Here is a 27,490-nt window from a genome sequence, read left to right on the forward strand (position 1 = left end):
GACAGTACAGATGTACACACGATAGTACAGATGTCGATGATGATTTATTGATTTATTTATTCAACAACACTTTCCAAGTTTTATCGTGCCGACCAAAAAAAGTAAACCCAACAAGATGTCTTGTCTGCTGCACAACCACAAGGCGTGAGAAAACAAAACGTGAATCCCATTACATGCGTGTGTTTTGCGACGTCGCTTTATATGTTGTTCCATATTTTCAGAATACCATTAACTAAAATACTTCTAGGGTTGTATTCTAAAACTGCCATATAAAACAACTGTGGAATAAACTTTCTTACTTATATCCTGATAAATATAAGCCAATACACTTTCAATGATTTCTTTAGGGGTGTAATTTTAATACACTAGAAAATAATGAAAAAAAGGAAAACGTTATATCTAATACATATTAGTTATCGAAGGTACATTAAACGACCTTGGTGCCACGTGCAGGTTCGGCTAAGAAAAAGTTAGCGGGACTGGCACCGCCGGCTACACAATCTACAGCGGTCAAAGGATTAACACACACATTTATTTTAATTACTGAATATTTGATTATAAATGTAGGCAACATACATGAACTATTTTAAAATTGTATTAAATATAGTTAAATAAATAAACTGCTCAAACATTCTCAGTAAAATGTTGAAAATTAAGTCCAAACGATGTATCAGGCACCACTAGGTTGTAAGTACTATTATACTTAGTTCATTAAAATTTAATCACAATTCTGTAAATAGTTACAGTAATATGACAAGAAGCTTCGGCATTCTACATTTATAAGTTCAATGCAAATGTCAAGAATCACAGTACAATCACTTTTAAAACACACAAATAAGGCATTGTATTTATAATACAAATCAAAGTTTTACTCATTGACACAATTTTAGTTTCACATATCTGAACTAAATTTTAGAAAAACAATTTGGATGCAATTATTTACATATTTAACTACATAAAAACAATGTGAATGGGAAGCTTAACTATTGATGTAAAAAAATCATTTTATAGAAAAACATTATTTCTGATATACACATGATAATAGCTCTCAAACATTTTATGGCCACTGCCTCGTATCAGGTTGAGAAAGAAGTAAGTGGAAAGTAGATAACAGAGTTTCTAAAACACCCTATACGAATTATTTTAAACATTCCCTAAAGGTGACAACACTGGTACCCATTTCCTCTTAATTTTTACCCTTCTTTATTCAGCAACCGGTTTATTGACCAATACTTCAAAAATGTGTTTGACAATTTTCAAATACACCTTTTTGCTTGCATCTTGTGCTTCTTAAAGTGTGTGTATTTACATAAACATGTGTTATTCTCATTAACTCTAAATGGTATCTTTAAAAAGAACTTTTCTAAACTTCAGAGGATAAAAAAGATACTGAATTTGGTAAAAATTACCCACTGGTTTGTTGGTCTTTATGAAAATCTCTATATATTATGTGTTCACAGTCTAAATAATGACACTAGAGTTGATCTAATTTGAGGCCAGTGTCAGTTGAGTGTCGCTACCCGCCGTACAGTACAAAGATCATGCAGGATCATCTGTACCGTCTGCTTGGTGGCGGGGCAGTGGTCCGATGCCTCGTCACTTGCCAGGTCAGGATCTTCTGACTCCAGCGCTGCAACATTCATTTCATTCACGCTGTGCATCAACTTGCATAGATTTTTCATTGGCTAATATTCAAAGTGAAATTCTCTTACAACCCTAGAGAAGGCATGCAAACTTACTGTAATGCCACAGTGTTTAAAGTACTCATTAATGTATTTTTCTAAACCTTATTTTAACTACAACCAATGCTCCAAGTGCAACATATAATACAACATAACATGTTTCTCACAAAAAGAACAGAGAAACAAATTTGGTAGATTTATTTTAATAAAATTTCAATATAACTTTTTAAAGCTTCACTAACTAGTGAAATAAATGATTTTGTAGTTAAAGAAATTATTTTATTACACACCCCAGAATTTTGTTTTATATCTAACTTGAAGTATATAAATGAAAAAATCCAAAATGTACATTTGACCACAAATGTTCTTCGGGAGTTTTGGAATTCCGGTAAATCTTTAAACCGCCACAAGTTTTGAACGGAAAAGCTTTTGAAGTGCTGTTCTTTAGTTCAAAAGAAGAACAAAGAGAATGTTCAGTTTAATAAATATGTATTACTTATAACACTGTTTGTTTGTCTTGCCGAGTTAGTTTATTATCTCTGCTTATAGGACTTTAAAGTTGATTTAGTTATTCTAAATTATTGGAAGACATCTCTTGCGCCCGCTTACACCAAACAATTCTCTATTATTAAATTTAAGAAAAAGTTAAAATAGTAGTATAATGTGAGACTTGTGATAAGTAACACAGAAAGGACCAGGTAAGGATTCTTAGGTACAATGTGAAGGAAACAGGATTTTTCCGGACATTTTCCATCGTTTAGTGAAACAAAAAAATCATCTTCTCATCAGATCTCTTCTTCAGGTGAATAACTAACCTAAAACATAATAATTACAACTATTGGTGCTATTGGTAATTATGTGTTAGGTTAGTTATTCATCTGAGGAAGAGATTGAATTACAGGTCTCGAAACGTAGTGTTACTGATTTTTTGTTTCACTAAACAATGGCAAATGTCCGGAAAAATCCTGTTTCCTTCACAATTCTTCCATTGTCAAAAACAAACTTCTTAGGTACAGTTTTCAAGTTAGATGATAGTGAATTAATTACAACACTTTCATTCATAAAAAAAATCGTGTATGCTTTAACTTTATTTTGGAATTTTTAAAACCTGAGGAAGGGTAGAGATCCGTATCCTCGAAATGTAGTGTTATATAATTTTGTTACAAATAATGATGCAGACTGTGCCAAACTCCTTTTCCCCAGAAGATTGTTTAGAATGTTTGGTCACCAAATACTTTTGCTTTTTCAACAAACTTTCTTAATTAATCACAACCTATTAACGCTTAAAATAATCAAGTTTATAAAATTGATGACATCGTAAGTACAGAGAAAACATTGTCAGAACAAGTTAGTACCTGCTATTTGCGCCTGGATGGATGTGAGCCTGTCATCTACCTGGTGTTGGTAGTCCTCTACGTGTTCTAGGAGCCTCAGACGACATTCCGTCTCATCTATGGCTGCTTCAGGCTGTGGTCCGCTTACCTCTGTAATAGTCATATCCACGACATATGATAGCTTAGTAGCTCATACACTACAACTATTCAATACAGAGAAAAATACAAATTAGCAAAACAAATATATAGAACTAACTTATTAACAATAGTAATGACATATTAATATGAAAACAGTGAGTGATTTTATTTGCTTGTTTCAAAAAACTTGGTTACTGTACAAAATTTTGTTTCAAATATTTATTTAAAATTAGAAAAGCAAAATATTGGCTATTATTAAATTGAATGTTTCCTTCGCTATACAAAGAATTTTTTATGATATTTTATACATGGATCTATTTATTATAACAAAAAGGCAATAACCGTTACGTGTAGATTTTTTTTACATTTTCACAAAATTTAATTTCAAAATTCCAAAACAAAATAATTTTAAAAGTTTCTTTACAAACGTAATATCATTTCAACTACATAGAATTTCTTTAGAAAGTGTTAATTTGTAACAGAAGTTGTTAAACATTCTAGTTAAATATTTGCATTTGTGATGTGTCTGAAGAAGATATCCTTGCTACCAAAAGGCCTGAAAATAAAAAGTTATCAATATTGGTTCTAGTGATTTCCAATGTAGTGATTGAAAGCTGTATAATGTTGCAATATTGATATAACCAAAAATAACTGTACCTTGTTTGCAATTATCCTCTTCGTTTCCAGTTCTAACTTCTGCGTTTTCATTTTTCCAACTATTAGCCCACAGGTACAGTTTTGGATGGTCAGGTTTTCTACAAAGACAGATTGCATTATAATATATAAAGGGTGATTTTTTTTTATTGGTGTGGTTTTTAAGTTGGCACCACTATTAAACACAACAATTAAATTTGAATAAAACAACTGATCTTTGTTTATTATCTTATGTCATTTCGATATTTGTATTGTCTAGTGCGTATTATTGTATAGTAACCATGAACAGACTTACAAAAGAAGAGCGTTTGCGAATAGTGCAAATTTATTTTGAAAACCGCAGTTCAGTTCGGGCAACTTACCGAGCTCTTCGTCCGATTTACGGACCTCATAATCGTCCATCAGAGTCAGGTATTCGAGCTTTGGTTAATCGTTTTCATAATACCCACACTCTTGTTGACAAGCATCGGCAGAGACGCCGCACAGTAAGGACCGAAGAGGCTGTTGATGCTGTTGCTCATAGTGTTGAAGAGGATCCAAGTGTGTCGATTCGTCATCGTGCGCAGCAATTAGCGATCTGCTACTCAACTCTATGGAATATTTTACGGAAGGATCTACGCCTATATCTATACAAGATTCAGTTGGTGCAAGAACTGAAACGACTATCGCAAGCGTCTTGATTTCGTTGAATGGGCTTAACATAAGATAACACGTGACCCAGCTTTCGCAGGCAAGATTTTTTTCAGTGATGAGGCTCATTTCTGGTTATGCGGCTTTGTCAACAAACAGAATTGTCGGATTTGGAGTGATGAAAACCCAAAAGAATTTGTTGGTATGCCCCTTCATCCACAAAAACTTACCGTTTGGTGCGCCATTTGGGCAGGTGGTGTTATTGGCCCTTATTTTTTTAAAGACAATGCTGGCCAGACTGTTACGGTAAATGGTCAACGCTATCGGGCAATGTTACGGGACTTTTTCTTTCCTCAGCTAAACGAACTTGAAGTGGATTTAGAAAATGTCTGGTTCCAACAAGACGGCGCGACGTGCCACACGGCAAACGACACAATTGGCCTCTTGGCAGAAACATTTGGTGAACGTATCATCTCATTTAGAGGTAGTGTCAACTGGCCCCCACGGTCGTGTGATATCACGCCAACAGACTACTTTCTGTGGGGATATGTTAAGTCTCAAGTATACGCTGACAAGCCACAAACTTTAAATGACTTGGAAGCTAACATTCGTCGAGTTATTGGCGGAATTCAACCACAGCTGCTGGAAAGAGTATTCGAAAATTGGACTTCTCGATTGGGCTTTCTATGCGAACGAAATGGAGCCCATATGCCAGAAATCATTTTTAAACGTTAATGTCATGACACTGTAGTTCAAATAAATGCATTTTTATGTCAATGCAGGTTGTTTTTAATTTTTTTATTTAGTTTTAAAAACCGCACCAATAAAAAAATCACCTTTTACTTTAATATGTACAGTAAGTGAGTTCATGGCTATCCAGCTTTATGTGGACAGAACAAACAAAACACCATTTCACAGCTCAGAGACAGTGCAGTAGTCTTTAATTATCTGCTGTGGGGTCTTCGGTGCTTATTTATGGGCAAATATGAATTAAATCATTAGTAACTAGAACTATTTTAAACCAAGAAAATTGTGAAGTATAACAGTCCCCAAACTCGATTTAGTGATGAGACATCAATTCTTAACTGATGGTCGGTGGTTGCACGATTGCGTTAGAGAAAATTCAGGTTCAGATCCTGTCTGTGACTGTTGTACCTTTTATCAGAACGTTCTCCCATACTTATAAATTACTAATAGCACTACCTATCTTGGAATCACAATTGATGAACATCAAACTTAAGACACCTCACATAGACAATCTCTGCAAGAAATAATGCACAGGAATTTATATACTCAAAAGAATCATGACCATTAGTAACCTAAACACTGCCAAAATAGCCTTCCCCTTTCTTTTTGGATCGCACCTATAATATGGTCTTTTAGTTTGGGGAAACTCATCTATGAAAAACATGCATAGAGAGCGCTTATTCAAAAGAAGAGAACCATAAGGATCCTTCAAGAGCTAACTCTTATATAATCCTGGGAAATTCAAAGAGCTCTACATCCTTTCTGTGGTTGGACTTTTCATACTTGAAGTTTCACACCTGCGCACACAAAGACCCTAGATCCATTGAAGACAGGGTCAAAGCTGCAGACATATAACACCCGATAACACACATTACTGTCTCCCCAATACATTGATTAACCAAGTACTAGGATACACCTGCAAACCAACTGGCTGAAAGAAAATCTTTCTACTCACTGAATAAATTTCCTTGATCTTGATTTTAGATGATGACTTTTACTATTTTCAACATTGCTACAACTTCTTGTTAATAATGTACCTTATTATATGTAACTTGTTTTTATTAAATATTTTGTAGATATTTAATACATAATACATATGTAAATAAAAGGAATTTTGATTTAATCTAAATGTACAGACTCTTTTTGTTATTTAACTTGATAAAATCCTCATGTGAGCCAGTGGTCCACGAATATGAGCAAAATACGGTTTAAGAGGGATTGGACTCACCTTTCATAAAAAAATATTCCATCATGGGTGAAATTATCAAAAGTATGGAAGCAGAAAGCAAGATTAAATCACTCACGTAGCAATATGCGTCTTGACTCTAAGGCTTCGTATGACGGTCTGTAGCTCCAACAAAGAGGCGACCAGGTCATGTGATTTCTTCAGCATCGTCTCGCGTTGAACCTCTCCATCTTTGTTCTTCTGACAGATGGATAGACTGGACACATTGAGCAAAGTTAGTATTACAACTAATTAGGGATGAATCAATATCCCAACTAAATGGTACACTGACAATTTTTTACTCATCGTGCTATGTTAGAGTAAGTTGCTGAAAGAGAAGCCTGAGCATTGTTTAGAGAATATTAATTCATTAACTTCTAAGTAAAATATATACATCCAGAAAATAATAACAGTTTAACTCCATGATTTTCACAGTACCTTTAATAATATAAGAAAACATGTTCAACATAGTTTTTTTTTAAAGTTTACTGCCTTTTTTATGTGTACTAGTGTCAACGAGTTGACCTATAAGGTTAAAATTTGGTATGCAATTTTTCCTTTATAATGTTATTGAAAATGGTAAACCTCAGTCCATTGATAATTTCTGATAATTTCCATTGATAAATTCTTAATTTCTTTCTGTCAAAAGTTCTGGTGGTATAAATTGTACTGTTTTTAGTTGTATTTTATGAATACATATTTTCACAACCCTTTTCCTCAATACTGGTTAATACATATCCATGGCATGTATTACTGCTTTCTCAGTTGTCACGAGGTACATATCTCATTGTTATTATTATTCATCATGATATAGTGTTGTGATTAGTTTCAAATATTAATCTTGTTTTATAATTGAATTACATTTTAAAATGAAATTTAAATTTATTATTTAAAATAAACAGTTTTGTAAATAGTTCTTTTTTATTTTTTTTTTATAAATAAGCTAATTTTAAGTAAAATGCCCTGTTTTATACATTTTTTTGCTTTTACCTTTTATAATCTAGATATAATAAAATTAACTTTGAACTTAAAGAAAAAACATTTTTTTACTTGTCTTGGTGTTAAAGGAAAGTTAATGGATTTATTAGTGGCGTGGCAAGGGTTAATTCATTAATATTGAGTTTTTCTGTAAATTAAAATATTTGATCACAACATTTGTAATATCTGAGTGTTTTCAGATCCAAGGTAGACCTGGTCCCATTTAGCTTAGTTAATCGGACTTAACTGTACTTCTAAAATGAAATAAAGGTTGAAATCAAAGAAGACCAATAGAATAATCTTAAGATTTACATTTAAAACAATGAGAGAGAGAATATCTTTATTTTACAATCTTCAAGACTGAAAATGGTGTCACTTAACCCTTCCCACGCGGCAAACGGATAAATCCGTTAGGCCTAATTTTGACCGAAACGCAGTAAACGGTTATATCCTTCAAAGTCTATTTTGTGTTATTTAATAAATTGTAGTTACCGTGGAATCCGCTACAGTTCAAGGGAGTGTTGAATACTTGTTCCGAAAAGCAGATGTTACAGTTTGAACCTCATTGGCGCGTCGCAGTGGTGGGAAGGCGTGGCTTTGTCCCTCGTGGCGTGATTTACCCTCAGTCTGCGGCGAACCATTACGCGGTAAACGGATATATCCCGGCACGGCATATTTTAGTGTTTAACGCTGTTTGGCCATATTTCCTTATTTACTGTTCGTGTTCCTGTTGTATTTAGCATTATATTATCTTTTTATTTTGTTATTACTTTATTTGTTGTGTCGCTACAGGTCTATATTGTTCTATGCAATGGCAAATCCTGACGATTTTTCGTAAAATTTGAAAATTTGTTAAAAAATATAGGAGTCTCATTATTTTGTGATACTGTATTATTTTTTATTCCTAATAGCCATCACTAACTAAAAAAAAAATTAGAGTTGGTAAAATGTAAAAAAATTTTAAAGTTAATTACGCGTTATGAGTCAAACTTGAAAGATAAATTCCGCGTGGGAAGGGTTAATACAATACATTTGTAATAGTTAATTTCAGTCTCAGGGGCGGTCTTACTTTCAAGGCCGTACGGGTAATGGCACGACCCCGAGGTACCCTAGCTAATGCTCCAGATCCCTTCTCTTCTTGTTCTGGAGGCCTATGGCTGGCACACTTTTCTATGTGTCAGCCTATCTCTCTTCTTCACTCTCTTCTATCTGAGGTAAAGTTCCTCAACTCTTCGATCTAGTTTCCCTTTCATTTCTCCCACCTAGGGGCCAAGCCACGGTGATGGAACAGCGTAGGCCAGGGCTGAATGGCTGGTGGCAAACCAGTCTTTACTATGCGGACTCTGGACACCGGCGACCCTCCAGTTTAAAAGCAGCTTACCCAGGCATGCGGGGCTCTGTCTGGGTGGACCTTCCATTCCCTAGCTTCTCGTGGGAACAACATGGAAAAAAACAAACACAAAAATCAAAACAAACCAACCCTTGAAACAGTTCCTGAAGCTGTTTCAAACCTACCTCTTCCTGCTGAGGTAGCTCCTGAAGCTACCTCGCACATACCACCACCTGGCAACACAACTCAAGAGGTTGTTATGCCAACATCCCTACCTTTCTCCTCAACAAAGTGCCTTAGGAACACAGGAGGTTCCATTGCACACTGAAGCTCCCATACATGCAAGGCTTTATCTGAGGAAGGCAGCACAAGCGCTGAGGAAGCAAAATCCCTTCAAGATATAGAAGATCAGCTCCTCAACAGCCCAAGCACTCCCAAGTCTACAGGTACGCTGGATGATGCCACAGAGCAACTCGGCAACCTTAGAATGAAGAGGCCCAATCTCACCACTGCTCAAAGAAGAGAAGCACTAAAGGCTAAACTTCTCGAAAAGGGTAAAGCTTTTTGACCCTTCCAAGTGGAGGAGGGGGAAAAAGAAGAGGAAAAAGAATCAAGAACGGCAGGAGGTCTCAACTCCGGGCCCAACTGCGGGTGCCAAGGCGGGGGTGGGGTCGGCCAAAGCGCGCCCAGAGGCACTTTGGTCACCCCGCCCTCCGCGGAGGGGACCCGCAAAGTAAGGCTAGGAGGGAAACCCAAAAGCCCGAAGCCCCACGATCCCGAGGCCCTCTGGTAGCACACCCAAGGCTACCTACAGAGAGGTCGCAGCAATCAAAATGGCCATAGCCCTCGAAGGCTACCCGGAAGCGAAAAGCTAAGTGCAGAGCAAGGAGAAGCCATCGAGGACGCAATTATGGAAGAAATCCAACCCCTGGAGGGATGGTTCCGTTCCATCGTTTGCGGGCATCTACCTAGAGAAAAGGTGTTTTAATTGCTTCCTGCATCAACGAACACACCAAACGTTGGCTGGAAGAAGTTATTCAAAGGATTAAAACCTCTGGGAGATGACATCTCTCTGAGAGTGGGACTGCGTAAGGACATCTTGAGGTCCACTAGGGTGTTTTTCAGAGCTCACCCGAAGCTTTCTGAAGAAGACACCTGAAAAGGTACTTGAGATGTTTAATAAGCAGAAACCCCAACCCTGAATGTAAACGAGTGGAAAATCCTTCCATCCAAGCCAGACCCGAAAGGTTACGGAATTCGTCTGCTTCCTGGACGAGGTCTGCTACAAGGCTGTGAAGGCTTCCAACTGTAGAGCCAACTTAGGACTCTGGCAGGTCTCAATTGTCTCCTCGACAGTCAAGGACAAATGCACGAGTTCTACAAATCAACCTCCAGCACAGTAAGAGATGCCTCGCGGCAGCCTTCTGCCAGTTTCTTCCTCCAAGAGGGATTTGATCTGGCATTGATACAAGAACCATGGCTTCACCAAGGGAGAGTGGCGGGCCTAAATGAAACCAAAGGTAAGTTAATTTACTGCACCTCTCTAAGAATGTCAGAACCTGCATCCTGTTGAGGAGAGGCTTGGATTTTCTAACCCTCAACGAATTTCTGCTCCAGAGATCTTACTGTGGGCACACTGACCTGGAAGAATGGAGGCACAGTGCTGAGCACAATTGTAGGCTCCGTATACCTGCCATATGATGCCAGGGAACTCCCTCCATCAAGAGACCTAGAGCTCCTGGTGGAAGAAGCACAAGCCAGACGTCAACAACTTTTCTAGGTTGTGACGCCAACGCCCATCACTCTGCTGGATGGGGCAGCACAAACACTAAACCCCAGAGGTGAGGCACTTTTACAATTTCTTCTAAGTAGGGACCTATTTATATGTAATAAAGGTAACCGCCCTACGTTCGCAACACGAATTAGACAAGAAGTTATTGACATAACAATCTGCACACAAGGTATACTTGAATGGTTGATAAGTGGCACGTAAGCGAAGAGGCCCTCATTATCGGATCACAGGTATATCCGCTTTAACCTGCAAGATGAGGCTGCAGAGGTCCTCTATCGCAATCCCAGGAGGACTGACTGGTTGGGATATAAGTCTGACCTTCAGTCACAGTTGGGATCGGTCAGGCGGGAAGGGTGCGATGCTTCACAGACATAGATCAGATAGCTTCTGACCTGCAGAATGCTATAATCAATAGCTTCCACGACAATTGCCCATTGCGACGGGGGAAGAGTCGAACCAATACTAAGTGGTGGACTGCGGACCTCGCTCGCAAAAGGGCTAATGTCAGGAAGCTGTACAATCAATGCAAAAGGAGCCGTATCTGGGAGTCCTATCATAGAGCTCTTACAGAATACAGCCTAGCGATTAAAAAAGCAACAAAGTTCCTGGAGGCAGTTTACACAGAAGGTAAATGAGTTAAGCGCGGCAGCTAGACTGCAACGCTTACTAGCCTCAAGTCCAACCGGTTCACTTGGGATCTTTAAGGTCCCAGGGAGGTCAACACACTTCCGGGTCTAGTGATAGCCTCAAACTTCTCCTTGAGACTCACTTCCCTGACTGTATCTTTGAGAATGACGACACTGGATCGTCTGGTAACCGCGAGGCAGGCTCACGGCCAAGAGCTTGTCGTGGTAGCTGGGCCATTGCCAGAAGGATTGTCACTCTCTCTAAAGCCAAATGGGCAATTTCTAAATTTGCCCCTTTCAAATCTGCAGGAGGGGATGGAAATCTTTCCGGCCCTGCTTCAACAAGGGCCGGAGAATCTCCTTACCCTTCTATGTGAACTATTCAGGGCGAGCTAGCCTATGGGTACATACCACAAGTCTGGCGTCTCAACAGGGTGGTCTTCATCCCTAAAAAAAGGGTGGGTGAGGAGAGCGGACTACTCTGTCCCTAAATCTTTTCGTCCCATCAGTTTATCTTCGTTTCTACTGAAAACATTAGAAAGGGGACTGGTGGAGAGGCACCTGAGAAAGGGAGTTCTCTCAGACACTCCCCTTCATCGCAACCAACATGCATACCAGCAAGGCAAATCCTGTGAATCAGCAACTGCACCAACTAGTCAGTAGGATTGAGGATAGCCTGTCCGCCAAGGAATTGGCATTGTGCACCTTCATAGACATTGAAGGAGCTTTTCGACAATGCCAAATTCACTGCAATGGTAAGTGGAGCACAGCGACGTGGCCTCGAGCCAGCTCTGTGCCGGTGGCTTAGGGCCATGCTGTGCTCCAGACGGATCAGGGCCGATCTTAATTGAAGTATCGCTTGTGATCGCACCACCCACAAGGGGATGTCCTCAAGGAGGCATCCTGTCACCTCTACTGTGGAACCTAGTAGTAGATGGTCTACTTGAGGACCTTACTAACAACGGAATCTATGTCCAAGGATATGCAGACGACATAGTCCTTATGGTACAGGGAAAAATATACAAATGTTGTTGTTGATATCATGAATACCAACCTTCAACATGTACACAACTGGTGTCAGGGAGAGGGACTGAAAGTAAATCCCTCTAAGACAGTAGTTGTACCATTCACTAGGAAAAAAAGAACCTAGAGTCTCTTTCTAGGCTGAAACTCGCATCCACTCAGCTGGAGTGGTCAAAGACAGTCAAATATTTAGGACTGACTCTAGATCATATGCTTACGTGGAATGATCATCTTAATAATATCCTGCACAAAGCAAAGTGGGCGCTCATGACGTCCAGGAGACTTGCAGGATTCTCATAGGGCGTAAAACCCCACATAGCACTATGGCTTTACAAAGCAGTTGTAAGGCCTCAAATCACTTATGGTTCATTAGTCTGGTGGACAAAGGTGAATCAGGTAACTGCCAAAGCCACAAGCTTGAAAGCTTACAAAGGCTTGGCACAATCTTTGTAACCGGAGCATTCAGGAAGCAGTCCCTCAGCGACCCTCGAGGTGCTTTAGGACTTCTACTCTTGATGTCCATATAAAAGCTGAAGCGCGTAAGTCAGCTTATCGGCTGATGGTTGCTGGCTTGTGGAGGAATGGCGCGTCTAACGCGAGCCATGGCGCCATCACTGAAGCTGTAAAACCCAAGCGCTATTCTCGAAATGGTCTCCGACCACAATGAGAACGGAGTTCGTATTCAATAAGCCATTCTCTGTTGACTTCTACTCCAGAGATGAGTGGAAATCGCAAGATAACATCCCAAACAATAAGAAAGAGCTTTGTCTGGTACACGGATGGCTCGCTTATTAAGGGTAGAACTGGATATGGAGTGTTTAGTCAATCCCCTAGAACTGCCTTAGCGGCAGTTTGGGTCGGAACTGCTCCATATTTCAAGCCGAAAATCTATGGTATCCTAGCCTGTGCCAACCTAGGCCTCACCAGAAGGTACCAGGGAATGAACATCTGTATAATGTCAGACAGTCAGGCAGCTCTTAAAGCTCTTGACTCCAACAGCATTTCATCCAGGCTTGTGTGGGAGTGCTTTAACACTCTCTGCAAGCTTGGATCACGCAACTGTGTGCGTCTTGGTTGGGTACCGGGCACACACAGGCATAGGTGGGCAACGAATGCGCCGACAGGCTTGCCAAAGCGGAGCAAGCATGCCATACACCGGTCCAGAACCGAGTTTGTGGTATAAGCAAGTCAGCGCTTACCAAAGTATAAACAAATGGTCCAGGAAGACACACCGCGTGCGGTGGCAGAGTCACCAAGGACAAGCACTCGGCAAAAGACTGCTTGCCGATTTCTAGCTCCGGATTCACCAGATGGCTGATGGGGCTGGGCAGGGATCGGGTTAAGCAAGTGATTGCCTTGATTCACTTGGACACGGCCACTTCAGGAAACACCTAAACACTCTAGGTTTACGAAATGAGGCCTCGGAGTGTAGACTCTGCAATAAGTCTGAAGAGACTGCAAAACACATAATACTGGACTGTGAGAGACTGGGAGCAAGGAGAAGGGCTCTTTTCGGTGACAAACAACCAGGCGACGAACCAGATGCTAGTATCGGGGAAAGCTTCTTAGCCTAATTAAGGGCACGAAAGATAGGCTTACCCCTCTAACATCAAAGGGGCACACAATAAGCTCAGGTTGACGTGTGAGGATCTATGAATCCACCCCAATATCCCAAAGGAAAAAAAAAAAAAAAAAAAAAATTTCAGTCCATAACTTGCTTTACCTAGTAAAATTCGGTGAGTCCAGAAATTCACTTATGGTGTAGAATGGTCGTTGGAGTAACCAAGCTTGAAGTTTTTTCTTTAAGATAATTGGGTCAGCTCTCTTAATTGTGTCAGGAAGGATGTTGATAAACTTGGCTGCAGCATATGAAGCCTTTGATTGAAAGCGACTACTGTGGTGAATCGGCAGAGCAAAGTCTGTGGCATTCCTGGTTTGGGAGGTGTGAGTGTCCATGTGGCGCTGCAGTTGTCTTGAGGATGCCAGGTAGATCACTTCCAGCATGTAGATGTTAGTGACTGTCAATATTCCCATTTCTTTAAAAGCACTCCTGCAGCTGTCTCTCCCAGTCAGATCAGCCAATATTCTTATAACTTTTTTTTAATGATGAGAACACGCTCCAGGTTGCCACTCGCCGTAGTGCCCCACAAGACAATGCCATATCTGAGATAGGACTCGAACAGAGAATTGTAAGCTGTTTTCACAGTATCCTCTGTGCCGACGTGCTTGATTCATCTAACTGCAAAGATGGCACTACTCAGTCTGCTGCACAGTTTATCAACATGGTCCATCCACGATGTTCTATTGTCGACCACAATACCAAGATGCTCTACTGGATTTACAGAGTCCAGGTTGGAAATCCTGACAATTGTTCTTTCTAGCTGCCAAGAGTCATTGCTTTCGTCTTTGATTCGTTAAAAACAAGGTCGTTCACTGCACAGTACTCAATGTAACATTCAATGCGATGAATGACTGTACTTCAAGTGCCTCTCTATTCTTTCCAGAAATAAAAAAAAACCATGTCATTGGCATACATTATGGTGTTACTGTAGGGTTCTATGTATGCTGGAAAGTCGGATGTAAATAGGACAAACAGAACAGGCCCTAGGATAGAACCCTGAGGTACACCTCTCTTTATTGGTACACAAGGAGTTTATTGGATCTATACTAATGTTCTTGCTTATGTAAGCTTGTAACAAATTATGATTTATTGCAATGCAATACTTGCATATATTTATGATAATTTAAGAATTTGTTTGTTATGATTGAAATCATTCTAGAAGAGACTAAATGGCATGATTTTTCACGGTTTATCCAATATGATAAATCAATCTTTTTTGAACAGTGTTCTGTTTTGCGACGGAGTATCCATTAACCCCTTAGGTAAATTTATTATTGTGTTAACTATTGTCTTTGATCAAACCAACGCATCAAAAAAAGTGAATTATTTGCACCCCTAAGAAGTCACTGTACAAAATGTTTGTTATTCATATGGATCTTGTCCAAGTTAAATGTGATTTAGTACGTCTATTTTTGTCATACCTGGGCAGTTTCCCCTCCTTGAGCCAGTCCTGGTTGTGCAGGAACCTCGTAGATGGACGTTCTCTGGCCGGGTTCAGACAGATGTGACAGACATACTTCTCTGGCACGTCCGACTCCTTGTCGATGTCGTTGCACAGGCCGTGTTGCCAGCAGAGGCAAAGATCACACTGCAACATTATAATAATCCTGTAATCTAAGAGGCCAGATGCATGAAAAATATTTTCTGCAAAAATTAGAAAATTATTAATAAAGTACTATCACACTGTATAGATATCCACATGCTGTTCCTAAGGTATTATAGGTATTCTGATTAATCTGAACTAAAGGAATCATTCAGACTTAAGTGTAAAGCACAGGTTTATACTTTCCGAGCACTTATTCATGCATCCTAGGTAAAAGGGACACACGTTTCCACCATGAATGTTTCTTTCTGAATTTTTTAAAACTATATTAGCATCCATTACGGATTAGTTCACAATTAAAGTATATCTTCCATACTTTATTGAACTATACTCCATACTTTTGAGTTTTATTTTATTTATTTATTTTTAGTTTCATAGAGAACCTTTAGTTCATTTTATTACTTTATATAAATAGAAATTATAATTTTTGAATGTAAAATAGTAATGTAAACTGTATTGTGGCTCTTATTTTACAGTAATAGTATAGTTTATTAATTTATGGTTAGGTGTAAGAGAGGACTTAATAGTCCTAACCTCGCCAATTGAATATGTTTTATGTTGTATTCAATAAAGACATTTTTTATTTCATTTCATCTTTGGAAACTTTGATATCACTTTACAATAATTGTTGAATTTTCTCACAAAAAAGTCGTTTAACTTGATAGAAGAACAATCATATCAGTAGATGTACCCTAGAGAAAATAAAAAACCATTATGTAACGTAATAGTTTAAATCTGCAGTCAAAACACTCACAAAACGGCAGTCTGACTTTGGTTTTCTTGCAATATTGTGGGTTAGTTATAGTATATTATTATAATAAAAGAAATAAACTTTATAAATTAAATAAAGGATTGCGATGTTTTACACCCTTTTGTTGATTTAAGTTTCATAAAATTGAAATGTAGATGGTTGCAAAAAATAATAGTTTTTAAAATTTAGAATATTCTATTGATACAAAACTAAAAATGTATTTTACACAGATTTTCATAAAAACTTAAATACAATTAAAAATTATATTTTTACGTGTTTTGTAATGTCACATATGCCAATTAAATTATAAAAGAAAAACACAATTATCCAACACCATAGTGGATGCTAACTATGTAGAAGAATTAATTGAATGAAGTATATTTTTACATAATTTAAAAAGTTGTCTGTATTGAAATCTATAAAAAAACAATAACTAAATTGAACTTGCTAAAAATATTAGTTTCTGGGACTGTATATAATAAATTTGCGAGATGATATTACGAATGACATTATTGATTTACAACTAATTAAATTAAAAAGAAACAATAACAATACATAAAACACTGTAAAATACTTGCTAGAACCAATTTATTTACGTGAAATCGATTCAATATAAAATTTTGAAAAGAACGATGCACTGCATCAACGGACAAAAATTGTCGGCTGCCACTGCATAAAGTGAACAGTTACAGAATCAAGCAAATTTAAAATTAAATAATCATTTCAAAATCGAGCGGTAAATACACAAATCCAAATTAATCAACTCGTTCTAATTTTTTAACTACAAAAATAAATATAATAAAACAAACCTGAATCATTAGACCATCTTCTTCCATGTAGCCACAAGTGCAGTTGATTATCTCCTCCTTGCGCAGGTTCTCGTACACCGCATCCTGTGCCTCATTGTCTGGCAAAGGCTCACTGCTCACTGTGCTCTCTCCTGTCAACACATAGCTCCGTACCACACCACACTTACAAATGTCAATTCTCTCACTAGATAAACTTTACTCAACTGAATTCTGTACTTCATTGAAACAAATTTAGCTTTAATTTCTGTTTCTTAACAATTCACATAATTTATTATATATTGCTCTGTAATGTAATTTATCTGTTTAATTATTAAATACACTATATTTCGGAATTTCTACAACTTTCTAGTAGTTATAACTTGTAAGTAAAATCTATTATCTTTGTGAATATTAAATAAGCCATATCGCTTGGTACTGATAAATAAACATAACTAAACAAAAATTAATACAGAAAACAGAGACTGAAGAAAATGGGTTACAAATTGTTCTCCCTAAAAAGTTATGTTTACCCTTAAGGCTTCTTCCTCCCTTAAAGCTCGAAAACAAACTCAAAACAACTGATACATCAGCGACAACTTCTCAGACTAATAATGAAAAAGTATTTGAGATAGACTAAACAAGTTATTTCACGTGTAACAACTGATGTATAGGGTCTAAAATATTTTGCCTGGTTTTCATATCTGACTGTTAAGATTATGCTGATAAACTATTTGATTTTGCCACACTTTAACTATTCTTAGACTGTGCTCAATGATACGAATTTTAACCTTTCGGACACTTTACAAAGAGCTCACAACTACAACATCAGATAAAAAAACAATGTTGTGTTGTGGTAATCTTGTAAAGTTCTTTTTTAACAGCCTGCACTAATGAAACTGACTGAACTCTGTGAATACCACACACACGCACACACTCATGTGGCTCTAATCCTGCATTTGGTTATATACAGATCCTCGATAAAGTAAAGTAAAGATGTCTTATTTTACCAGGTGAAGTTAGGGCTAAGAAGCCCTCTCCAACACTTCACCTGGGGACTACCAACAGCTTTAAGGGTACTTCCGAAACCACCATAGGTGATGAAAGAGTTACATTCCAGATATGAGAGTCTCAAGTCCCATCTCCTGTATAAGTCACCTTCCTAACTGTATTGAAACAAGAACCGAGTTGGTGAAAGATTCAATTTCCTTATGAATTTCAAGCTTTTTAACTCACCATGAAAGCACTCACTCGAGCAATCGCTTGTCATTCCCACTCTCATTCATAAAACTTGTTGCCCTGTTTAAAACATGCTCCCAGTGATAATGAACAATTAAAAGCAGATGTAGTACATTTTAGAAAAATGAGCAGTAGCTGATCATTTCTACTACTGTTGGCGAGAGAAAAGAAGAGACCTGGCTCGTGCCGGCGCACAGCTGTGTACTAGTGTGTTGCCGCGCGGTAATTTCAGGCGCATCGCCTCACAGCCAACCCTGCGAATTGTTTATCATAGCAATGGAACAGTGAAACAATAATGGAATTACGAAACAAGGCGCGGCAACATACTACTAGTAGCGCCTGCAAATTTCAGATAGGCCAGAATCCAGGTCTCTTCTTTTCTCTCGCGATCAGTACTGATCAACTAAATAATTTCAAGGTGGGCCCTTCCATTGATTTCATTACAAACCAACATTTATCTGCTTCCCACTCAGTTGCATGATACAAATATCACAGATACCATTCAAACACAAATTTAACTTGCACAAGGTACGATGACAGACAAATAGCTGGTGTCTCTACTGACTGACAATAAAAGCAAATATAAATATTGCTGACAGTACAGTGGCTGACTGATTGTCGTCAGTTCATATAAAGGCAGCTCATATTTGAAACATTTTGTCAATTTCAGAAGCTCAGCACATACAAGGAAATAATGAAATAATGTGTAAGTTATATGTATACATAAACTAATTGTAAAGAACTTACAGGGGAAAGACAACAGAAGTGTACATTACAAACATAGCATTTTCAGTCAGTATTGAAATTGTTGTGGCTTGAACAGTAACAATTAGGCCTCTTTATTATAACACCAAATGCCAAGATTAAAAATTTAACAACAAGGTAATATTAAAAGGAAAATGAACACAGATTCCGATACCTTACATACATTCATCAATAGGGGAAAATATAAAAAGTATTAATTGTTATTGTTTTTGTCATAATTCATTAATTGAGAAGAATTAAAACAGATTTAATAAATCCAATTTTTTTTCTAAGTCTAATTGGATAAACCTTATGAATATCAACAAAATTATAGTTCTATTTAACATTTCATATCAATAATTTCATTAATTCAAAAAGTTAAGTGTAAAATGACTTAATTGTTCAAAATCTTTTACTAAATACATAATAAGATTTTGACCATTCATAAACATGAGGATTATTTTACAAAAAAGTGTTTTTACCTTTTAAACTTTTGCTATGACAGTTATAGAAAAATAGCAATCTTTCATGTACACATTTTTTATACATTTCAAAACCTCAAAATTAAAGGTCAACAAACTAAAACCATTTACTTCTAAATTGAAACTGTAACAACTAGCATTAAATACTACATTTAACACTATAATACTACCTTTAGGCCTCTTACTAATTTTATTGGCAGCCTTAAAATTCTTAAACTGTCGTCTACCTGCAGTATTAGTGATTTTATCCTCTGAGTGACCATTTCCTAAGACAACCCGGCCTATCAAAAAATAACATAACAATCAATTAATAAAGCAAAATCAAAATCTTAGAAAAAAATAAACAAGGCAATGAAAAAACACAACAATATTAGACTAATAGCCTGGTTCAAGTTATTACTTTAGATAAATACAGGTACATTATCATAATTGATTAATTGATTCAAAATTTCGCATGCATTTCTGAGAATTTAATAGTTTTTTACTTAGCCATGATGAAGTTATACAATTTCTAACAGATATGAGTATAAATAAAATATCTGAGAAATTGATATTTCAAATAATGATTTATTACATTAAATGTCACACAAGTGGTTTACACACAAACACAAATGCACACGTGTATGGGTCCATGCACCTTATTTAAAGTTCATTATTGACTGACAATGAATGATTTCTTAGTATTTCCTAGTTTAAATAAGTGGGTAGATTGTATGACAACTGAAATATCAATTATTCGATTCTCATGGGATTTACGTGCACTCAGTATATATAAAACCATTCAAAATGCAACAAAATTGTGGAAATTTATAGGCATTCATGAACACTTTTTAGTTTTTCTCTAGTTTAAAAAATTAATGGAGTTGTCTATTTGTTATAGTGTTAACGGCTGCCATAATGGAATGAAATAGTGTACTAAGCTGTCCAACAAACTTAGTCGAGATATTTACAAAATCAATTTTTGTACCAAGTTTAAACTCGTTTCAGCATTCCTACAGCCAGTTCTTGGTGATAAAAAAATTCCTATGAGATTTATATATAATCAATTTTTTGAAAATCCATTAAGATACAACAAAACTGTTGATTACACAATGTTTTGTAAATTTTATAAGCATTCCAGAATACTTTGTTTTTTTTTCTCTAGGTTCATAAATAATGGAGTTGAGAATTCTTTAGCCAATTTCTTTGGCTCTGGGGCATGTTAAATGAAGATATGTAGAATTTATGTACATAGTATCCATCTAAAAGGATAACAAGATTATAGACATTCGCTATCGGTCATGAGTAATCCTGTTATCATATTTCTCACACACAGAGTATACAAGTAAAAATATACTGTAATTTAAATGTAGTTTCTATTAATTTTAATTTTAAAATGTTAAAACATTTGATGTAATACATAATTTTAAAAGAACTACTCCAATGTTTAAAATAAAGAAATAATTATTGCATTTAAAATTATGTTAAGTCTTAGAAATACTTAATCACAATACATTTCAATGAAACATGGATAATCAAAACTCTTCTTCCAGTTCCTTGATATTTGTACATTTTCGATAGCTCAAAATTTTTATGTACATTATATGTATATATATATATATATATATATATATATACACAGTAGAATCCCGCTTATCCGAGTCCCGATTAACCGAGGCTCCGGGATAATAGAGGCCTTCGTAGATAAAAAAAGTTTTTTTGTATACCAAGCAGTTGCAGTACAATAATAAGATAATGCGTGTGTGAACAGCAGCTGTATCAATTTGTGATGCGTGTACTCTGGCTATTGCTAGGTTGAATAGCAAATCCTTGATTACGCATCCTCTTTGTGACGTATAAATTATTGATTTATGATAGGTCGCCTGACGTTTGTTTAAAGGAGGTTCGTCTGAGCGTAGCCTATAGGAATGAACTTTCACTGAGTGACACAGCAACAGCGCCATATTTCTGGAACGCCACAGACATTTCTACTGCTAGTTAGTCGCACAAGTTATTTGGACAAGTTCGTTTCATTTGTTGTTTTTGTTGCTGTGGTCTACCCGTGTTTTTAGCTGTGAAAAGTGTACAGTGTTAGTGTTACAGCATGAGTGGAAAACAAAAAAGGCGAGTGATTTCTCTGGAAGCAAAAATGAAAGTATTAACAAGTTTAGACAATGGCGAGACAAACTAAAATGGTGGCTGTAGATCTAGAAGTTGGTGAAGTGACTGTCGGTGATTGGAGATGGGTGGAACCAAACAGGTGGAAAAAGCGGCACGGTTTTAGACAGCTTAATATTGTTGGTGAAAAATCATCGGCAGAATCTTAAGAAATTACAAAAAATTGGCAGAAGTTGTTTTGAAGTCTGATCTAACATCTAACCAATTATTTAACTGAGATGAGAATGGGCTCAATTATCGTATTCTGTTGACTAAAACTTTGGCGGGTAAATTTTAAAAATCCGATCCAATAAGAGCAAAGAGCGTGTTACAAACTTAGCATGTTCCAATTCATCAGGAACATTATTAAACTGAGACCTCTAATGATCGGAAAGGCCCACAAACCCAGAGTCTTCAAACACATCAATGTTAAATGTTTGCCCACCATGCACAGAAACAAAAAGTGCATGGATAAACAGAGATATTTAAGGAATGGTTCTATAAAGAGTTTGTCCCTGTTGTCAAGGCATTTTTTAAAAAACAAGAAAGCTTCTCCGAAAAGCAATCCTATTGATGGACAATGCACCTTCACACCACGATGAGGACAAGCTTTGTAGTGGTGATATTAAAGGCATGTTTTACCTCTAATGTGACCTCGCTACTACAGCCACTAGATCAATCAGTTCTTGAGACCATGAAAAAAACATACATAGTCTACAAACGCTTATTTCACGTCTAGACGATGGGATGAGTGTTACAGAATCTCTGAAAAAAAATCAATGGACCGCAACGGCTAGGGACTAAGTTAAAAATACAACGCTACAAAAATAGTGATGAAAACTTTTTATCTTGCCAAAGCAGAAAGAAAATGTATCAGCAGAGGACAATAAAAGCCTATCTGAATTAGCGCAACAGGCTAATCAGCTTCCTTGTTATCAGCAAATATAAAATGAAGATATCCATGTTTGGTGCAATGAAGATGTTCAAATGGAACTTAGTGGTGACGCAATTGTGCACATTGTCAACAATCCACAAAAACTAAATAACCTGACACAAACGATATCACCCCTAAAGTGTCTCATTTCGATGGACTGAAGGCAATCGACGCTGTCATTGCCTACATCGAACAGCAAGAGGAGTCCACACGCCACTTGACCTCCTAACACTGCAGCGGTGGTGCAAAATCGCGGCGACCAAAAGGGGAAAGAGGTTAGTGCAAAAATCAAAGACTTTTTCACAACTTAAATTTTTTTTACACTTTCTATATTACTGTATATTATACAACAACTGTTTGTAATTAAGTGTAATTTATGAATTTGGCACATATATAATACTGTCTTTAAAAACAAACACGTTTGTAGTTATTTATAATCTATTTAACATCGTCTCTGGATTATCCGAGTGTTTCATTATCCAAGGTAGTCTCGGTCCCATTTACCTCGGATAAGCGGGATTCTACTGTATATATAATTTCCAAAAGTAAACACTGCAAAATAAAGTGTATTGTCCAATACTGTAGTTAACTGACAATGATTGTATGCACATACTGTTGCCAAACCCGTTTGATTTTCATGAATAAAAGCAATGTCCACAATCTAAATGTCTCCCTCCGTGTCTCATAGCTGCCAGGACCAGTGTTCCAACCCCTACCACTCCAATGCATAACCCCTTACAATGACGTTTTTTAGTCATTATTGTCATAATACATCCATAAGTAAAAATGAATGTGTACAAAATGCGTAATGATTTTCTTATTACGTAAGAATTTATATTTTCTTACAGGATGTTACTAAATATTTCATATTATAATAAATATATAGTACAAAAATAATTTTTAAATATTTATAATTTTAATGATTTTGTCATATAAATATATCGTGGAGTTACAATATTTTTTCTCAGCCTCTTTTTAAGACACTTGTGTTATTCATTTAAGGTTAGAGTTAAAGTTTTACTGTACTTTTTTCAGTACATATTTCCACTGACAGTGAACTGTATGTTAGTTTAATAAATTATGTTGTAACCAACTACCATACCAAGTTTACAGGAGTATGAATTTTCAAAATTACACGCGTTTTCAAGTAGTGATGAAACCCGAATCGCAATGCCAATTATTGAAGTCAAGTTGAGTACTGATATCTAGAATTGATCACATGAGTTTGAAATGACAAGAGTGGCATATGTGGAGTTTATACATAGGACAACATCATGCTACTTTAAGATACAAAAACCCCAAGTTAATTAATTGTACTTCAAGGCGTTATACACACTCATTAAAATCAACACAAATTTAACAATTAAAAAAGCATATCCTTAATTGAGTTCTTGGTGAACTCTGCCATAAGCCATTTTGAACATAAACAAATGAATAAGAAAGAAACATTTAATAATGTAAAACACATTTAGTTATTTTACCACCCACCGTTGCTATCAGGAGTGATGACTAGTTTCTCGAGTGAGACCCGCGGCACCTGGGAGCGGTTGCGGGAAAACCTGTAGCTTGGGTTAACAACTGTGTGGGAGGGTTGCACCTCCTCATCTAGTGCTGGCTCCTCCTCTAATGAACCTGAAGAGTTAAAGATCATTGTGAGTTACCTACACAAGAGTAACATTTCTTTTCATCAAAGTTGAATATAGACATTACTCTCCACTGATCATAAATGCGAAAATTCAGTGATATCAAATTTTAGAGAATTAAGTCTGGCCATGTGATTGTTCTCTATAGGCTACGATACAATGCATTTTAACACAAAGCACATAACAAAGCACATAATAAAGCACACATAATATTATGAACATAGAATATTTATGTATACAACATATAAACAATAACTTGCTTGCATGGCAAAATAAATAATAACTGTATCACAATAAAAGCCCTTTGACTCTTGCTAGTTCAGAAGTGAAAACCATCAAAGATGACCTTAGACGTGGCGAGATCAACCTATTTAAGCAATCATGACAGAAACAGAAATAAAACATACTACAATTTGTAAATTTTCTAAATCGTTCGACCTTAGTCGTTTTCCAGTTATTTTTTAAAGTCCTAAAAGCATTCTGAAGTAGTTTCAGGTAAAAACATATCACACTCTGTTTTTATGAGAGTAATTATCAACTTTCCCCACATGTCCAAATAATATTTGATATATCACTGGCTGTCTGAAAGCTACAGGTTAAATTATTTACATGTCTATGGTCCCATTCAAGAGTGGTGTGGGATGACAAAAGCCATTTACAATACATACATTCTAAAACAATATTTTGTTTGGTACATTTTGTGATGACTGAGTAAAATAAATCATAAAATATGGTACATTGTCTCTGTATAGGTTTAGATTTCTTGAATTTATACATGATGAATAGTTTAATTTCAATATGAGATCACTAATTGCGTGATTGTATCACACAACTCTACTAACCTGTGGGATGTTTGACAAGTTTGGGTTTCTTGGGGAAAGGTTCCGAGACTGTGCGTTTCCGCGGTTTTATCCTAACTGGTGCTTCTTCCTCTGATTCTTCTTTGACTCTGCAACATACAATAGAAATATAAAGTAGTGTTTTCTAAAATTATGTGCCAACTACAGAATAAAGATTTAAAATCTAGTTTGTGATTTTACTTCTTACCCATTTATTTCTTTTTAATGGTCTGATTTTTATCTCATTGAGATTTTTATTACGTTTTAAATTTGTTCAGCTGAATTATCAACCCCCAACACAATTAATCCATACCTAAATAACCACAAGATATGACTGTATATTAAGATTATTGACCTTCACAGTTAGTAAATTAAAGGTAATGATGCTATAGCAGCGGTCACAGGTTCAATTCCTGGATAGGAAGTCAATGAAAAAATGCAAATGGATTTGAACGGGTTTTCTTTAAAAATGTTTAATAGCCTATCCTTAATTAAAATTCTGTTGGTGAAGAAAAAACACCAAAAGAACAAGTCACTAAGCTAACTAACCAAAGTACAACAAATATCTACACAACAATTACGATCCCTTACGTGACTTCTTTGAGCTTTGGAGCTTCTTGTGCCTCCTTAGCTTCCTGTGGAGGTGGTCGCATCGGCAACAGAGTCTTGATGGTCGGTTTAACCTCCTTGTCAGAGGTTTGGGCTGTCATGGATATTGTCAGCTTGGTCAGTGATGACACAGCAGGTTTCTGTCCAGGGGGCACGTATTTGGTGATGGTAATTGGGGTCCTGACTGTGGGGGTTGGATGACTCTTTTGTGTGGAAGTGGGAGGTACTTGGGATGCAGGCTCAGTTGAAGCGGTTGTCTTTGGGACCAGTGCTGTCTGCTTGGAAACAGGTCTTATAACGGGGACAGAGTGTGTCGTGGTGACTGGAGAGGGTGCGGTGGAAGGGGGAGCTGGGGAGGCTTCCTCAGGGGCAGGGATTTCTGAGTCTTCCTTCACCTCTACTGTGGGTTTCACTTGCTCTTCCACTGGTGGGGGCTGTGGTGCCTGAAAATAAGTATACTACTAAATAAATTCACTCACCCACAGAATCTTAAAAATACTCCAATAACATTAATAACAATTAAATATAAAATAAGTAAAATGTTAATTAAAATACATATGTTAACCCTTTGAGTGCCAAGTATTTATTGAGTGGGTGTACTGAAAAGTGCCAGGTATTTTTCTAGTGGGTGCACCTAAAAGTGCTGGCCCTTTTGAAGGCATTTTGCAAGGTTTCAGTAAAAAATTCACAATTTGATTATTTAATAAGCTATCAACATACTTTTTTGTAATTTTTCTTTGAAAACTCTGCCTAATTAACATAAAATAACAAAGTTTCCATAAAGTTAAATTTAAGAATATTAAAAATGGACATACGTCAAAAAATTTCCAGAATTTATTTAAATTTCATTCTTTAACCTAATTATCATTACCAAAAAAATCATATCCTTTTCTTGGTCCATATCACTGGAAAGGGAATTCAATTGTCTATAAATCTTGAAAAATGTATATTATTATCTTCAATAATGAGTGAGTTATACAACATTTAAGAAACTAATATCACATTGTTTCCGGTAGGTATGTCAACCAAAGATGTTTATATGTAAGTTCTAGATTGATTTTCGTTAAAGTCAGTTGATTGGAAGTGTACTATAACAATTTATTTTGTAAATAACAGTTCTTCACAAACAATTTAATACAATATTAGTTTTAAAATATTAAGTTTTTGATTTTTAGTGATTTTTTTTCCCAAACGTCCGGTAAAATCGGACGTTGGCATTCAAAGAGTTAAACAATTTCATAGCACAATGTAATTTTTTTTCTCAATTTCTTTAACCAACACGAACATTGAAAATTATATTAAAATTTTATATAGAAATCACACAAAAAATGATGTTGACTCTAGAAGTTTTATACGACCATCTTCAATGCTTTAGCAGTGGAAATAGTAATATTTTTGATGATGAGGACGTACTTCTGTTTAACTGAGACCAACCCGCCTACTGCACAGCTGTCACTTTTTGCGTCATAGACAGAATATTTCACGGAAAATCCAATCGAAATCGATCTTACCATATACTTCCATACATTATTCAATAAAAATAATCAACTTTGAGACAACTGGTTGCTTCCAACATTTTGAAAAACGTATTTTCCAGATGAGCTGTTTTGGTTTATTGCGATCATCCTGGGGATTGTAGTCTAATACGGGCCGGTTGTTTATATTTACTTTGTTCAACACTTCTGTAACTGTGATGTATTTTCATTGTCTCTTAGCAAACAGGGACTCCCTTTTTTCATTTAACTGATATATTATTATGTAAGTTATTATTTTTACCATGGAATGTGTTTATTTGGATTGGCACGAAATAGGTGCAGTCTTTGGTGAATATTCACATGACAATGTTAGTAGGTTTAGTGATTTTTATGGTGTTAAAGATGATTTTTTATTTGATAATGAAAACATAACTGATTATAAAAAGATATTACTGATCCTCAGAAAACTA

At 36.4% G+C, this 27,490-nt stretch overlaps 1 protein-coding gene across 8 annotated transcripts in view; it reads right to left on the minus strand.

Annotated features, from left to right (window-relative positions):
• Nucleotides 1-702: 702 nt before the first annotated feature.
• LOC124353807 (PHD finger protein 20-like protein 1) overlaps nt 703-27,490 on the minus strand; it is a 66,134-nt gene continuing 39,346 nt past the window's right edge. For 5 of the 8 annotated variants that reach the window (XM_046803815.1, XM_046803810.1, XM_046803811.1 and 2 more), the window contains 10 exons: nt 25,528-25,988; nt 24,940-25,046; nt 23,943-24,086; nt 19,555-19,665; nt 16,944-17,074; nt 15,202-15,368; nt 6,490-6,627; nt 3,812-3,909; nt 3,038-3,166; nt 703-1,630 (listed from right to left, as the gene is read on the minus strand). In XM_046803815.1, coding sequence (XP_046659771.1) covers nt 1,503-1,630; nt 3,038-3,166; nt 3,812-3,909; nt 6,490-6,627; nt 15,202-15,368; nt 16,944-17,074; nt 19,555-19,665; nt 23,943-24,086; nt 24,940-25,046; nt 25,528-25,988 — 1,614 coding nt within the window. In that variant the 3' untranslated portion in view covers nt 703-1,502. The remainder of the gene's footprint in view (nt 1,631-3,037; nt 3,167-3,811; nt 3,910-6,489; nt 6,628-15,201; nt 15,369-16,943; nt 17,075-19,554; nt 19,666-23,942; nt 24,087-24,939; nt 25,047-25,527; nt 25,989-27,490) is intronic. The other 3 variants (XM_046803813.1, XM_046803812.1, XM_046803814.1) reach the window with 3 other exon arrangements.

Source organism: Homalodisca vitripennis, chromosome 2, assembly GCF_021130785.1.
Source record: "Homalodisca vitripennis isolate AUS2020 chromosome 2, UT_GWSS_2.1, whole genome shotgun sequence".
Taxonomy (NCBI): Eukaryota; Metazoa; Arthropoda; class Insecta; order Hemiptera; family Cicadellidae; genus Homalodisca; species Homalodisca vitripennis.